The sequence below is a fragment of the Pavona decussata genome, unplaced genomic scaffold (genome assembly GCF_977016875.1).
Source record: "Pavona decussata unplaced genomic scaffold, jaPavDecu1.1 SCAFFOLD_381, whole genome shotgun sequence".
Lineage (NCBI taxonomy): Eukaryota > Metazoa > Cnidaria > Anthozoa > Scleractinia > Agariciidae > Pavona > Pavona decussata.
The window spans coordinates 2092777-2109992 of record NW_028145755.1 but is presented as its reverse complement, the minus strand read 5'-3'; the positions used below and the strand labels follow the sequence as shown (position 1 = coordinate 2109992).

Here is a 17216-nt window from a genome sequence, read left to right as displayed (position 1 = left end):
AACTTTAAGACGTTCTTAGAAACTTTTGGCATTCTATACTTAAAAGCATGCAATGATTAGGTTGAGTATTGCTACTCCTCCCTGGATGGGATGCTAGTCCATCACAGGTTTCTCCTAAAAATTTTGTCAGGTTTCCCTGACAAAATTGCCACTACCAATATTTATACTTCTGCGTGGAGAGAGCGAATGTGAGAGTGAAGTTTCAACACAATGACCCCAGCAAGAGTGTGAACCCTGACATCTCTCTCTGGAGTCCAACATGCTAACCATTAGCAGCCACCGCACCTCTCACAACAGACAAATAGCAAAGAACTTTCAAAAATACAACACAATCAGATTTAAAGCTAATTTTATTAGGCAACTGAGAGCAGTACAATTTAATCGGTTTCTTTGTCTCCCTTGATGTTTTTCTTTCCTCCTCTGATTCGGCCAGTACGACGAGCAGCAATCAGACCAACCTTTCGTCCAGCAGACGTGTCTCGGCGAACAGTTGAAGGAGTACCAATATGTTGATGGTTACCACCACCGTGGGGATGTTCAACGGGCTAGAAGCAAAACAAAAATGTTTCAATTGATGTGACAGTGGATGTAGGCTATTGCATTTATATTTTCATCCATAAATTAAAAACTCTTTTAGGTGTTATGTCTGGAACAAAACACTTATTTTCTAATCCCACATCTTTGACAAGGTTTTAGCCATGACCCCAGGATACCCAGTTAGATTTGTGGTATTTCATCTCTTCCTTTAAAAATTTTATAGAAGGCATGCCTCTTGAATGCACAATTTTCAATTTCTGGCAAAGAGCCTTGAGTTCCACATAAAGGAGAGGTCTCAGATAAAAAATCTGAGAATTTTGGCTCTTTTATTCAACAAACTGAACAGTAAACTTAAGGAAATTTGGAGAGACCTACACATACTGACCCCTTCTTCACAGACTCCCTGACTTTGAAAGATATATGTAACACTGAAGCCTGTTCTAGAATATAATTTATTTTCCCCTAACTGTAACTGGCACAATATCTGAGATGAAAGAACTGTTCAAAACAAAATAATGTTTTCGCTTGTAAAAAAGGCAAGAAAATCTGATGCTTTGATGTCATCTGGAAAAATCTGTAAGTCTTAAAAACAGTGGCAGCTAGCCTAAAGTTACAATGCAGCTAGTATAACCCTAAACAATGAAAATTTTTCAAACAAACTACTCACATTCATAGCCACACCACGGACACGTGGCCAGCAGTTCCTCTTGGCCTTGTACTTATGGTAGGCACGTCCAGCCTTGAGCATGGGCTTGTCAATACGACCGCCACCAGCAACAATGCCGACCATAGCACGGTTAGCAGATGGATATACTTTCTTGATCCCAGAGGGAAGCTTTACGCGTGTTCTCTTCGTTTCAGTGTTATGTGATACAACTGTGGCGTAATTACCCGACGTACGAGCAAGCTTGCCCCTATCGCCTGATTTCTCTTCAACATTGCAGACAATGGTACCTTCTGGCATAGCACCAATGGGCAAGCAGTTGCCAATTTGAAGAGTAGCTGAAATAAAAATAAGTAACAATTAAGAACAAGACAAGGGGGAGATCTCTGATCCTGCGAGGATTTGAGTCCAAGATCTGTGTAAAATTGTCTCCCTGCCTCAAACATTTATTGAGAATACTGAACCTGCCAGGAGACCAGAATTTTTTCCATACTAAGACCAAACTTTCCGTCAAACAAAAAACTAATTCCCAAGTGAAGCCACACCAAACAGAAAAATATCTGACTTTTCTTTTCTCCGCACATCAGCCAAATATTTTACCATGCATGTATATTGCTCAGTCCTGTCTGAAAAAACAAACCAATAAGAACTCACCTTTCTTTCCACAGTAAACAAACTGTCCTGTGTACATGCCTTCCGTGGCAATAAATATCTCCTTCCTGAGCTTGTATCGGTAAGGATCTCTGAAACTAACGATAGCCAAGGGAGCACCACGTCCAGGATCATGAATGATCTCCTTGACTACACCCTTCAAGTAACCATTACGTTCTGAATAGTCCAGTGGTCGAAGCTTTGCTGCTCCTTTCCTGTGCTTAGTATGTGACTTGAAGATGCTCCCAGCGCCTTTACGCTGGCCTCTGATAACACGACCCATATTTACTGAAAAGAAATAAAGCTTTCTTCATTTACAGATTCACTGTAGTAACCAAATACCACAGTCAATTTCCTCTTGACACAGAAACTTCCCTAACAAAAAAAAACCTTGCATCTTTTACTGCAATTGATTTTTTTCTGGCAAAACTAACCATTAAACTGAACTTACTAGTAAGTCTAGATCATTCAATAACAAATGAAAGACATCAGCCACATAATATAACTTGCCCAAGCTTATAAAAGTTTTTGTAGCAAGAATAATCACGTTTCCTCAATTTGTCTGAATCATGTACAACAAAATGACATATTTCAATATATAAGCTTTGGCGAAAATTGCTCAAACCTTTATTCCACGTAAATTTCTAAGGATTCACTCATGATACGATAATCGTTCTGTTGAAACAGTTAAAATTCAAGTTTAAAACTCTAGAAAAATGACTACTGTTTTGCACTACTGCAGTGTCTAGGACGGTGAAGTAAATCGACATTGTGTTCTAAGAAACTTCCAATAGTTAAGAAATAACTCGAGGAAAGGATAGGGGAGGTATTGCTTTTTTACTATAGAGTGGAACAATTAACTGATGGCTTTCACCAAGGCCATTCTAAAGTGGATCGCTACATCGATAATAACTTCTTCCTACCAATATGGCCACGGATGGCAAAGAGGACGAAAATAGTCATCGAAGCGAGGCTGTGGGCCACAATTCGTTCCCATACCTCTCTCGAACTTTTGACCAAAGGATAACCTCCGCAAAAAAATTTGTTTTGAGTACTTTTCGGATGAGAAAATTACGTTTAGATGTGCAATCTTTCATTTTTTAAACTCTAAATCGTTTATGAATCAAAATAAGCGAAAAAAAATGATAGAAATGTGAGAGATAACTTTTTACGTCGTGACGTCACGCAATATTCAAATAATGGCTGCCATTGGTCACGTGACATTTCGCGCTCAACAAACATGGCGGACTAGATAGTAGTGGGGGCTACAAACAAACTGTATATTCAGTCAATTTTAAAGCGTAGAACAGCTGCAACGACTTAAATATTGATTTTTGAAGTCTCATTATAACTTTGGATGGTTCAAGGATCAAGTGATTGTTCACTTTTTGCATTTGTGGATTGTCTGACCGCAGTTTTATTGAATCTCCCGCGTGTCTTTTGGGCATCAATGTCTGAATTGACTACGTAAAACATAACGACCTCTGTTTAGATTATGTGTTATTTATCATGTCTATGAGCAGCGATGAGGTCAACTTTCTAGTGTACAGATACCTACAGGAATCAGGTAAGTTTACAGATCGTAATATAAATCAATCACTGAACCGGATCATAACATTTAGTAAAAAAATTATTTGAGGTACATTACTGCTTTTTGTCGTTTGACCTCTGAATGTTTCTTCATAGTGACCGAAATTTATGCCGAAAATCTTAATTTAATTTATTCTGATTATGCAGGATTATATCGCAAATTTTAAAATACTTTTTAATATATAATTTTATTACATGGTCTAAACTCTCTTATAAATTCTACACAATATTTCGAGTCTTTAAAAACCTGCTGAAGTTAATTAAGCTTAAGCTTATTACCAATCAATGTGTTAAGACTGGCAAAGACACATTTTTGTTTTGTTTTGTTTTTCCTTTTTTGTCCAGTTGTTTTGTTGCCATGTTACAATAATTATGAATTATAGGCTCTGATATATGGATCTTCATTTATTAAGATTTTTTTTTTAAATCTGCTTGCCTTCAAGAAATATTAAGATATAAATATCGAAGGGTTAGTCTTGTAATAATATATTAATGAGTTATGTTTTGTCATGCGCATAAATTATAATCAAGGTTAGAGTTATTTTATTTATCATACCTGGACGCTTCATTGACATTTATTTGAACCTTTCATAGACCAAATCATACAAAAACGAAAAATCTAATTCAGTGGCATGGAAATAAGTTGCCAGTTATGCTTCACTCCCAGGGGGAGGGGGTTACTGCTTGGAATTTTTGGTGGGAGTGTGCCATTCGGTTCCCCAAACCCTGATCCTTTTTCAGATGAAATTATGTAATTTTTTGTTCTCTTTTTCAGACCTGGCTTCTCAAATTCATGCCCATTTTCAGAACTGGTGTTTAGAATCCATACCTGTTTCTGTAAAATCCATCTCCATTTTCAGACTTTCAAACCAAAATCATTAAAATCCATTCCCTATTTCAGACCAAAACGGTTAAAAAACTATACCATTTGTTTCTTCAGATACCTACATTTGTATGTAGCTTATGTAGGAGAGTACCCTCTGTGGGGTTCACTCTTACTGATTAATTGCTAAATTAATGAGACTGTTCTCTTTTCATCATTTCAGATTAAGTAACTTCTAATTTTGCAAAAAATTGCATACTTAGATTTTCATTAATTTTTTCATCAATGAAACTCAGAAATTGACAACGATGAGGTACATTGTAACAAAATGGGGAACATAAATGAAAAATTTATTGTTAATATTTCTCATCATTGTTTTACTATGTAATATTTTACCATTTAGGATTTCAACATTCTGCATTTACTTTTGGAGTGGAAAGTCACATAGATCAATCCAATATCAATGGATCTGTGGTGCCGCCTGGAGCATTGGTATCAATCATTCAGAAAGGCGTTCAGTATGTTGAGGCTGAGGTGACACTGAATGAAGTAAGACTCATCTTCTACTAAAATAGCTTCTACAAAATGCTGTTTTGCTGCCAATAGGGGGACAAAAAAAGCCTTTTGGGGGGAGGTAGGGTCTGAACATGAACATACAATCATAAAAATCACAGCAGGTTTTGGTTTACACTGGACGTGACGCTAACGAGGCTTAGTTTCATGGTAGAGATTTTAACGTGGATGAAGTAAGCAATCAGTGATCTTGCCTTGAGCTATGACTCAGTGTCGTTGATTTTTCATATTGTTTTTTATCTTTGCAGGATGGAACTATACTTGATGACAATAGTGAGCTTGCTCTCATAGATGCTGTTCTTCCAGACATTGTAGCAACAAGACATACGCTGTTACAAAGTAACAGGAGCCTTAAGCCAGATATTGGGCTGAAGCATGAATCACATCTGGACGATAGCCATTACGGCCATGATAACTATAAGGGACACGGCGAAATCATGGATATTGATGGCTCAGTTAATGATGTTGGAAACCACAGGGTTACTATGTTAACAGGCCATGAATCGGAGGTATAAACATTGTGGTTTAAGTTTGTTTTTGGTTGTTAATTTTTGAAACTAGTTTGGTTTTTAGTTGTCTTCGTTCTCAATTATGATAATCAATCTCAGGCAAAAAAAATAAAAGTTAACTTTTTGAAAACTTTTAAACAAAAACTAAGTTCTCACTTTAAATGTGAATGCTGTCATCTCAATTTTTTTTAATCAGGTATTTGTTTGTTCATGGAATCCGTCACAAGATGTGTTAGCATCTGGGTAAGTTGTGTAAATCTTAAGACTTTTTTTCTATGACCACCCTGAGAGATATTTTCATGTTTCTAATAAACTTTTTGTAATTCAAGGTCTGGGGATGGTACCGCAAGATTGTGGCCAGTGAATGAATCAGGGGTTGGGACACCTCTTGTGTTACGGCATCAGTTCAAAGATTTAGAAAACCATAAAAGTGCACCCAAGGACATCACATCACTAGAGTGGAATGTAAGTGCCGCCCTCCCTCACTTGACTGTTCCGAACTGACAGATACTTGTTGGCCTTTCAAGTCAGCTACCATTCTCCCCAAGCTTGGAGGTTATGGTAATAATTATTAGAAAACTTACAATTTTTTTTTAATTATCCTTCCTTTCTAGAATGAGGGAACACTTCTAGCAACTGGATCTTATGATGGACAAGCAAGGATATGGAGTCCAGAAGGTAAAACTGATTTTAAGCTTGTGTGAATAACTCTTCTCTCAAGGTCTACTAATGTTGAAGCATTGAAGTTTTTGACTGTTTCTCACAGTCTTGTTCAGCAAATACTGTCTTCTGTGTTGTTTTGTGACTTATGTGTATTTAGTCATGTGACAACAAGTGATTAAAAATTTGAGAGAAGAGTTGTTCATACAATTATTGTTTAAGATTCTAATGTTAAGAATGAACATTCACAGTGTGATTTTAAGCTTCAGTATAAAAATTTAAAGTGACTTGCAAGTGATCATGGAGTAACAGTTGATGCAAGTTCAAAGCTACATGACTGTATATTCAATGTATGTACAGTATGTTGCTATAATTATCATGAATTTTGTTCTCGATTGTCAGTAGCTGATTAGTCATGACACTCTGTTGTGTCCATTGTAGGAGAGCTGGTTAAAACACTAAGTGATCATAAAGGACCCATATTCTCCATCAAATGGAACAAAAAAGGAAATTATTTACTTAGCGCTGGTGTAGACAAGGTATGTACTATTGTGTGACACTCGTCTACTGTAATAGTTGCACTCTCACCCAGGAATTTGAATCCACCCATACCATCAAGTTAGGGGGATGAGTTGCTCCTTTTGTATTCAGCTGTGTCCATCTCTCGTGGTTACAGTTTTTAAATTATTCTTTCCTGTTATGTTGCTAGAAACTTTGTTCCACATTGCCTCTCTCCACCCAGGTGTATAAATGGGTCCAAGCGACATACTGCTGGGGGTAACCCTGCGATCGACTGGTATCCATCCAGGGGGGAGTAGTAATATTCCTAGTCACTTCATGCTGGGTATCCTTTGATGGACTACCATCCCATACACGAACTGTGTAAAAGTCCTAATGACTTCATGCTGCGGAACATGGGTTAATCTCCAGCAGTATAGACCACCTAATCCTGAAGAGCAAAAATGCTAATTACTTATTTTTTGCTTTACTCAAATTGAGGAAGTCATACATTCTAGGTAGCTTTTTATCACAGTTTTGCCAGATGGATAAGAAGCATCTCCACTATAATATGCCGTTATTTCTTTGCAGAGTACTATTGTTTGGGATTCAAATAACTGGGAAGTTAAACAACAGTTTGCTTTCCACCAAGGTAACAAAAATCTGTTTTATATTTATAGACCTGTCCACACAGATCCATTGTTTGTTATTTTTTATTTGAAACCAAACATTTTTAAATGCATCCACAGATACATGTTTTGATATCATGGTAGAAGCAACTAAAAACAATAATATTGAAAATATTTCTAGTGTCCTCTCCTCGTGAAAACCTCTGTTAGTTTGTCTCAGTGTCCACATGTAAACATTTGATCTCTGTTTTCACTTGGGACAGCATTTTTGAAAATATGCATTTTCAAACTATTTTCAATCATTTTCATTCATATACATACATGGAAAGGAAGATTAACCATACAAAAACTCTCTGTTTTCAAGTACAGACAATCAAAAAGAGATATTATTATGTACAGATGGTGCCTTAGTGATTCTTATAAAGAATCTTATTTACTTCCATCTTTGTAAATGATAAGTTATTAACATGGCAAAAACTCTTATTTATCATTTTTTGTAGCTCCGACGCTGGATGTGGACTGGCAAAACAACAGTAGCTTTGCATCGTGTTCAACAGATAAAATAATACACATCTGCAGAATAGGAGTTGACAAGCCTATCAAATCTTTTCATGGACACACTGTAAGTTTATTAGTTATTGTAATGTTACTGTTCACTTTGTGTTTATATCCTTTGAATCTCAGGATTTGGTTTTCCTGTTTTTATTTTTATTTTGTTACTCAGATTGTGAAGAATATAGTTCCTTTGAAAATTAAACATTGTTTTGTGAAGCATTTTTAGCCAGAAATTGAAATTTGGGTCCTCAACAGGCCTGTCTTTGGTTGAATCTTTAGAAGAAGGTCTTCTTTGAGATTGAAATAACTCGGGGGCCCATATCTCCTTGAATAATATCTGCAATATTATTCAATCCTTCTTTAGCTGCTCTAGTTGGTAAAATCACTGCAAGAAACTTCAATCTATAAATGCACTAGGATTTTAATGACATTTAGGGTTTATTGTATAAATCAATATTTATTTTTCTGTCAACAGAGTGAAGTAAACGCAATCAAATGGGATCCATCAGGTTCATTATTAGCATCTTGTTCAGATGACCTATCAGCTAAGGTAATTAGTGTGAGTGAAGTGTGCATGAATGCTCCTGTAGCCACGCCATTGTCAGCTGTTGAAAATGACTGGAACCCTGGCTAGGACAGGCAACTTACAAGCTTGTGAGCCATATGCCTTGTCAAGGGGTTTTAAAACATTATGCACCTAACCTCAGTTGAACCTGCAGGAGGAACCCCAAGCAGATGTGGGACATTTCAGGGTCCGAAATTAACTTTTTTAGGCAGGCGCCAAGTGGCGACTGAAACGTTTTTTTCAGTTGCCATTTGGAAAAATGTGGTCGCCAAAAAGCAGAAAAAAAGTGTCAATAAAATTTTTCCTTCGCACCGAAACACAAACCAAAATTTTTGGTTGCCAGATGGAAAATTCTGGTCGCCAATTTTTCTTTTAAGAATCAGAACGAAGAGAACGCGTTTAGGGTCGCAATGGCGATTTATACACCTACCACTGAAAAACCACCACGAACGAATCGAATGCCGGCTATTATACGCAGTTTCATAAGACTGCTAAATGTTTTAAGTCAACTTCATACCTTCTCTTGTCTCTACCTTTTGGACAAGAAATGTACCCGATTGAAAAACTGCCAGTTGGTTCTTTGTTCTATGTTCAAAACCGTAAACGATCTTTCCTTTCGCGTTCTGTCAAGACGATTGACGGATCGCCATGTTGTTCGCACCAGGCCACAACCGTGCAGCATTTCTTGTTCAAAAAACATGGCGGCAAAGCTTCGCACTGCTCGAGCTGTGAAGCGTTGTGATAGATTTATAATAAAAGGAAAATCGGTTTTATCCTTCAAAAGCAGTGGAAAGGTAAAAAGTAAGTGAGAAAATGGCGGGCGGCTTTGAATTTTATTTTTATCGATTTGGCTGAAAATCAAAGTTATTGTTTGTATAATGATCGTGGCATGAAATAGTTAATCGCCCGCTGGCGACAAGTTGTGAAATTCTGGTCGCCAGTGCAAAATTTTTAGTTGCATTGGCGACCAGGAAAGCGCAATTTCGGACCCTGCATTTTTCCAGCCCCACCAGTGGCATACTTGGAAAGGAAATAAATCACCTAAAATGAAGAGATGTGACTCTTTTGGCTCCAAGGAGAGGATAACAGACAATTCTTTACGAACAAGAAGTGATTTAGAAAAGCATTTAACTACAAAAAAATGCGATAAAATATTTCTTAAAATCATTTTAAGATTAAAATATTGCTGAAAAACGACAACATTTCGACATTAGCTAAACGTCATTATCAATTCAAAATATGTTGTAAGTTGCAGTCTACAAATACTTGACGTTTAGCTAACGTCGAGACGTCGTCGTTTTTCTGCAATTTTTTAATGTTAAAATGATTTTAAGAAATATTTTATCGCAGTTTTTTATAGTTAAAGACAATTCTTTAAAAAAAATCAAATTCCATGTATCTGTCTCAGTAGGTTCATCTTCCCTCAAGTTACTTTTTAACCTTCTCTTACTGATAGAGATCCAGGTAGGAGAATTTTGCCTCCAGTTAAGTACTAATCTAGCAGCTCAAGAGCATGAAGGAATCTACTGTGGTTGCTTGCTTGTTTGAGCTGCCTTAATTTAAATCAGAAGAGATGGTAAAGGAAGACTGATAAGAGGACATTTAATAGTTTACTAAAATTCTTTGGTTCTTTGCTTTTCTCCCAGATTTGGAGTACAAAACAAGACACATGGGTGTTTGATCTTCAAGGTCACAAGAAAGAAATTTATACAATAGCTTGGAGTCCTACAGGACCTGCGACAGCTTGTCCCAATGCTCCTCTTCTGTTAGCTAGGTATGTTGTAAAGTTGTCACGCATTCCTCGCTCATGTGGGGAAGGAATGCATGACAAACCCAAAGAACCTCTGCATCAGAGGCTAGTCCACTATCCCCTTGTACCAACTTGACCCCATTCTACTGCAAGAGTGTAGACAGTAGTCCTTACACATGATTATGTTCTTTTGTTGTCAGTGCTTCATATGATACCACAGTGAAACTGTGGGAGACTGAGCGAGGTAACTGTGTTATGTCGCTTTCCAAGCACCAAGAGCCAGTTTATTCAATAGCATTCAGTCCTGATGGGCGATATCTAGCCTCTGGTTCCTTTGATAGAGCATTGAACATCTGGTCAACACAGGTAAGTCAGATAATTAATCCTGTTTGTTCTAATAACTTGTAACACCAGGTAAGTCCTGTGCATTAGGGGGAATCCTTGTCCTCAAGCACACCAGTTAGATGATGTGCTTATTGGGCTTAAAACTATTGGTGAGCTTTGTCGTATAAACTGTGTGTCAGTTGAGTGAATAATTATGACATACATCCTTGTTTGACTAGCTTAGTGCTAGAATCTTTCTAGTGTCATCTTTTTGTTTGTTTATTCATTTCTCAAAGTCAGATATTCTCTTGTTTCTTTATTTGACAGTGTAGTATGCATATAGTAAAAGTTGTAGATGAGCTTTGAAAATAATTTTAAAATGTTTATCTGGGTTTCAATCAACCATGTCTTCTCTTGTAGACTGGTGGCTTAGTTCATAGTTTTCATGGCAATGGTGGAATATTTGAAGTACAGTGGAGTCCTAGAGGCGATAAAGTAGCTGCTTGTTTTTCAGACAATTCAGTAAGTGATGTATCCCTGTTTACCTTGCTGTGCAAGTACAGTTTAATTGCTTTAAAACACCATCTGCAGCTATCTCAAATGGTTCTGACAGCCAGCGATTGTGTACCTATGGTGCGCATCTTGAGATACTCGGGTTTCCTATGGGTGGTGAATATTTTTGCGCGGTTTAAAACTGTTAACTATAAAAATGAGCGAAAAAACGGAACAACGTTTCAGGGCTGCAAATAACTAACGGGCAGGCGCCGGTCACGTTGTCCGGTCAAACATGTTTTTGCTCAGACACTACCCGTTTTTGGCCGGTCAAATTTTAACAGTCTTAACTCTTGCGATAGTGAACCCAGATTGCACAGTAATCCTTTTATAACTAAAAAATAACTGAATCCAAGTCGGTTTGGCAATAATAATTACAAGTTAATAGTTTTACTACTCTCCGTTATTGCAGTAGCAGCCTCTCATTCAATACGTGGAACGGTTACGCAAGATACAACCACAATTGTCCGTTTTACTTTACATCTGGCAAAATCACTTATAATTAATATTACACTTTGGCAATCGCCACATAATTTCTACAGCTAAACTTTAAGTAAAATGTGCAGAATACATGAAAGCTGAAGGGTTCAATCGATCTCTTAATAAATTTGAAAAAAGAAGCTGCTGACTGAAATGTAAACATAAACAAGAAACACTCAACTTTAATTCGTATTATCTTAGGGTTTCGAAATTCGGCAGCACTGTATGTAATTGTATTAAATGCATAGCGTCTTTTTCCCAGTACAATTGTTGCGCTCGCTGACTTTCTTCCGTTTAGAATCCCTTAAAGATAACCTTATTCTTCCACTTTTTTTGAGTTGCATCGAGTGATGAAATCACTAGAAAGCTTAGTAACCAAGCATGTTTTGCAGGGTGTGCCGGAAGTGACATATGGGTTGTTCGCTTTTCGCACTTTTCAACAAATGCTACGTGAAGTATTCTCGGTGCAGCGAGATTTATATTCTTCGTGAGGGTGCTTTCCAATCATTCAATCAATCAAACAATCAATCGCTTTATGTAAGAGTCAATCATGGTATCTAGCCAATGGTAAAACCCTCTACTAATTGGGAACACTTTTAAAAAGTAAATAAAATAACGGAAGACACAATGATTTTCGGTCGCGACAGGACTTGATAACATCGTGGAAGTTTGCGACTACCGGGAATTTCTCGACCACTCATTTTGTCTAGTTTTATATTCTTTTTTGCTTTCTTTCGGAAACATGAATGTTGTCCCTCATGATTATCAAATTGTTAAAAATTAAAATTTCTCTGAATGAGTCGATAAAGGACCGGACAAGATGTCCGGCAATCCAAGGATTTGTCCGGTCAATACCCAATTTTGACCGGACATTGTCCGTTGACCGGCCGTTATTTGCAGCCCTGCGTTTTGGTGTCATCCTGGCACCATTATCAAGTAAAGAATGCAACAGAAAAGATAATTTATACATAAAGTAAAGGTATGAAATAGAATAAATTAAATTAAGACTAAAAGTAACTGTCCGGTGTTCATTCAGAAGGTGTCATAAACTATACGGAGAAAGCAGAACTTAGCAAATGGGTGTAACCATGCATTTTTCAGAGATAATTAAGCATCAATTTAGGAAAAAATCCCATACATTGCTTTATATTTTGGCGCTTTTTAGAGATATGATTGCTTAGTTATCTCATTCTGAAAAATGCATGGTTACCCCCAATTTTCTTTTTGGATTCCAATAGCCCTTGCTAAGATCTGCTTTTCACGCATAGTCATAAACCGGACAAAAATACTTTGGTATTGGTAGGCACCGTCCTTAAGAAACAATACTTAAAATTCATCTTCACTTAGGAGTGCTTCATGGATCTGACCCAAGGATCCCTCTAGTAGGCAACGGGTCCCAGTCATATTTCTACGATGAGTGTTTATTACAACTTAAAGTTATTCAAAACAAAATCCCTAGGATTCTGGATCAAATTGGAATTACAGTGGAACCTCAATTTTACGATATGGCAAGGGGACAGCAAAATCATATCATTAAATCAGGATATTGTTGTAAACGAACTCCCGATTTATAAATAACTTTTGCTGGGACACAGAATGTTGATCATATGAGGCGTCTGCACGCAGGCTAGAATATTGTTAGATTGACGATTGTAAAATCAGGGGTTCCACTGTAAGAGGTACTGCTACCTGCATCATATTTTTTTTACAGAGTAGTGTTTTAGGCCACAAAAATTCCAAATTAACAAATGAACATATTTTATTTTTAAAAAATTTCAATACAAACTTCAATAATGTTTGACCTTTGTTTTCATGTCTTCCACAGCTGTGCGTTGTAGATGTCCGGAACCTTTGATGTTTTTAATCTCCCCCTGGCATGTTGACTTTTTTCCTAAGAAGTCAGAGATTTTCATTGGAATCTAAGAGTACAACACCACTTCATTACAACTCACCCTTATGGGAAGTACTCTTACAGTTTGTCTCGGCAGGCAAGCACAATGTCACCTAGGATGTGTGCCTTTTGGGAAATCATTCTGGATCATGGATTGTCCATGTGTTTATGCACTGTCAAGACTGCTGCCTAAAAGGAGCCCGATAACCTGGGGCGCCCAACAAAATGTTCTGGGTGCCTAAATTTTTTACAGCAGCACCTAACACTTCACATGTTGGGCTCCTAACCTCTCAGCTTTTGGCCTTTAGGTGGGCTCCTTGAAATTTTTCTTAGGCAATAGCCTTGATTGTTTTTCTGTTAGGTGTTAGGGCCTTTCCAGTCAGTCACCTTTCCAATGATTGCGTAGGAAATTTAATGAACAAGTGAATGCTCTCTCTCTCTCTAAATTTACAAACACTGTTTATTTTATTTTTGATACACGTTTTTACTAGTTGTTGTTTTTTGTTTTGTTTTTTTCAAGCATTCTAATAATTTAAATACTCTGTATATAATACATCAAACATGAGGAACAGTGTTTCATCCAATATCCAAACACCGAGACTACTTCGATATGTTTCAAAATTGGATGGAACACCCTTCTGAGTGTTTGATACAGCCTCTCAAAGCATTAATAATTCTTGGAGACAATCAAAGCAAAAATTCACCAGGTTTTATGATAATTAGATCACTTTTCCAAACCTCCTTCACAGTAGTGATTTCCTTTATTTTCTCATCATTAATTATTTATGAGTTTGAGAATTCATAATCCAGACTAAACAGGCCCAGACCTAACACACACATGGGAGACATAACCTGTAAAACCTGTTTTCAGCCAACTTCTTACATGTAGATACCATTTTGACCAGAAAAGTTATTTGTTCCCCAACAAATGGATGAAACTATAAAGGTTATTGTCCATGTTTCTATGGTTACCACTGAAGATCTTTAACCCATAATAGAATTACACAGATTTTCTAAAAAAAAAAATTTATTCAGTAAAATCAGAAGTCATACATAAGGATTTCCTCCACAGGCAAACATTAGAACCACCCTGTGCAATAGACACTGCTATTAGAATGCCTTTGTCAACACTGATATTTTTTATTGAAGGATTTCATGTACAGCCTCCAAACCACTTTTTAATCTGTGCTCTTCAATGTTAGGATTCGACAAATTTTCAATCCATAACTTTAGGATACGTATAAGATTGACCTTTGTTATTAAATTAAGCAGAAAAACTAACGCGGAGAGATTTCGACGTTTCGATGACATCCTGTCATCATTATCAAGAAAACGAAGACAATTTACATAAGTAAGTAGACTATTGTTTTCAGTTTAGTTTTGTCTACTTACTTATGTAAATTTTCTTCATTTTCTTGATAATGATGACAGGATGTCATCGAAACGTCGAAATCTTTCCGCGTTAGCTTTTCTGCTTAATAACTTTAGGAAACAGTGTTATTTGGACAGTTAGTTGTTCAAAAGTTTATTTTACGTTTGTCAAACTTGTAGTAAGTTACCAAGGTTATCCAAGACGCAACCCACTGTTCAAATTTGAAAGTGTCAGTTTTCAAGCTGACAAACAAACTTTTTAGTGCATGCATCAAGTATTTATATGACTTTTTTATTTGACAAAACACCGGACTGTGTGCTCTTGCTTAGTTGGCAGTTCTGGTGAAGAGCGCATGCTATATGATGTTGTAGAGAGGATTTGATCTCAAATAATCTCCACTAAATCTGTAGTAATCTGAATGAAGTTTTACGGCCTTTCTGTCACTTCCCTGTAACTTTTGTAAGCCATTAGGACGATTTTCCTTGCTTTCAACCTCATTATGAAAGCGAGGTTGAGTGCAAAGTTTTTATCATGAAAATTGGTTTTAATTCATATGCAAACAAAACTAATTAATGAAAGCTTTGCACCTACAATCTTGGACAAATCAAATGAAAAATTAAGAAGACCACCCCACCCACCCCCCAATTCATTGATGGAAAAATGGTGCGTTTTGGGGGGAGGGGGGGTTAATTCCTTTTTTCATTCTGTCCAAGATTGTAGCCTGGTTTTCATAATGAGGTTCACAGCAACTCGAAATTGACCTATTGTGTACCACCTTAACACTCAGACATTTCCTTCCAGCTCACTTAACTTGGTGCGCATTTATTTGGGACATTTCCAGCTACGTGTATCCTTATTCCGATTTAGGACCAACAGAATACACAGAATATCAATGAACACAATTCCACCTGTTCCCATTAAATCGAAAACCTTCTCGTAAGAACGTAATTCCTCTTTTTCTGAGTTAACGGTGTTCTGTACATTGTGCAATCAAGGGCAGACTGAAACGAATACTCTTCTATTTATTTCGAAAACAGAATTAGTCCTAAAAGAACATGAATACCGTCTATTCTGTGTATTTCTCTTCCCGAATAGTACCAAAGAACGTGTCCTTGCTGAGGACTTTTTTCCACATTTTCTCACGTCTATTGGTAAGATGACTATCGTCCAAAACGACTTTAAGAATCTTCACACCACCCGGCGTTAGAAAGAGAAGACAACAGGTTAAAGTTTTCAATATATACGATGCGTGTAACTGCAGTTTTGGTTGGAAATTATTTATCCCAGCGAATTTCACATCCATTCAAATTCTTGTACGACCTGTACCTTTGGTTAACCAGTAATGTCAAGGGTATAGCTGAGTAAAAGCGAAGCACGCAAATGCGTTCTGTCTTCTAGGGTAACGACTGGTTGAGCTTTGCTCTAGTGTAAAGTAATTGTCGGTCTTTGTATCATATCTCATGTGCAGTTATTTTGAACATTAACTGCTGATAGACTGCTTTTTAAATTCACTTATGTCATATATAAAATTTTAAATTACTTGAGTAGTAACGATAAATGTGAAGTAAAGAGATTTGTTTTCGACTTGTGAGTATACAACTTACCAGCTTCTATTTCCAGCTTGTCCCGCGCTTGAATGTCGAAAATCACTCTGTGGTTGGTTAATTAAACTCACTTTCTCAACTAATGAGAAGCCAAAACTAAATCCAATCGTGACTTGCTCGCACGCGTTTTCCCACGCTTCGCGTTGGTTGCGTGTATTTCCTTCGAGTTCTGATTGGTTTATTGCGCTCTTTTCGTCTGTTGTGATTGGCCAGAGTGTTTTACGTTGGTTTTGGTTTTTCGGCACTCGAATGAAAAACGCTCTAGTGCAGTGGTAAACAAAGGCCTAGCTTCTCTTCCGAAAAGCTTCAAGTTTTTGGTAAAGTTTCAAGCTCTGTGATTGGTTAACAAAACTCGCGCCACTTCCTCAGTCGGTGAGAAGCAAAACCAATCGTGAAGTACTCGCACGAATTTTACCGCACTTTAAGTACGTTAACGTGTGTTTGTTCTGAATTCTGATTGGTTCATTGTGGTTTTTTTTTATGTCTGTTATGACTGGTAAGTGAAGTAACTGATTTTCATTTTTGGTCACGCGGCTCTCAAATGAAACCTTACAAAAGGCTTACACTTGCAACGTAAATGCGCAAATACATGAAAACACCATAAGAAAAAGAAGACTTTTGCATTTGCATTGCATGTGAACTTGCGAACGTAAGCGAGAAACAACGAATTATAACTTCTTCCCCATACTGGAAAACGCTTCCTACGCTCGGATGAGCTTTGTTGCCGCGTTTCCATTCTAGCCGTCAGTCATGCGTAAAAGACAGGACCTCTGTTGCGTTACGTGCGGAAATCGCTTGCGCTTCCATCTGCGTTTGGGTTGTACCTGTCTGACCAGGATTACTTTAGGATCAATCTTCAAAAAAAAAGTAGTGCGAGTTGTTTTATACTGCTTGGAAAAACGTTTTAACAACCTTTTTAAGCTACATCAGGATTAATCGGCAAATAATCCTACTTACAAAATGGTCGTGGAAATAGCCTACGCTGATGA

General features: G+C 37.2%; 2 protein-coding genes across 2 annotated transcripts; one reads left to right on the top strand and one right to left on the bottom strand.

Moving 5' to 3' along the window:
• Positions 1–332: 332 nt before the first annotated feature.
• Positions 333–2891, bottom strand: LOC146452066 (large ribosomal subunit protein uL2-like). The gene is made up of 4 exons (XM_085098213.1): positions 2776–2891; positions 1856–2140; positions 1205–1539; positions 333–545 (listed from the first exon to the last, which is right to left on the bottom strand). Exons 1-4 carry the CDS (start codon positions 2813–2815, stop codon positions 378–380), a joined length of 828 nt encoding a protein of 275 aa, XP_084954339.1. The 5' UTR covers positions 2816–2891; the 3' UTR covers positions 333–377.
• Positions 2892–3067: 176 nt separating this feature from the next.
• On the top strand, positions 3068–16205 carry LOC146452065 (F-box-like/WD repeat-containing protein TBL1X). Its single transcript, XM_085098212.1, has 14 exons — positions 3068–3419; positions 4669–4814; positions 5087–5347; positions 5544–5590; positions 5677–5812; positions 5962–6025; positions 6449–6546; positions 7097–7157; positions 7635–7756; positions 8165–8239; positions 9901–10028; positions 10205–10370; positions 10749–10850; positions 13186–16205. The coding sequence occupies exons 1-14, from the start codon at positions 3362–3364 to the stop codon at positions 13213–13215; spliced, it is 1494 nt and encodes a 497-aa protein (XP_084954338.1). The 5' UTR covers positions 3068–3361; the 3' UTR covers positions 13216–16205.
• Positions 16206–17216: the final 1011 nt, after the last annotated feature.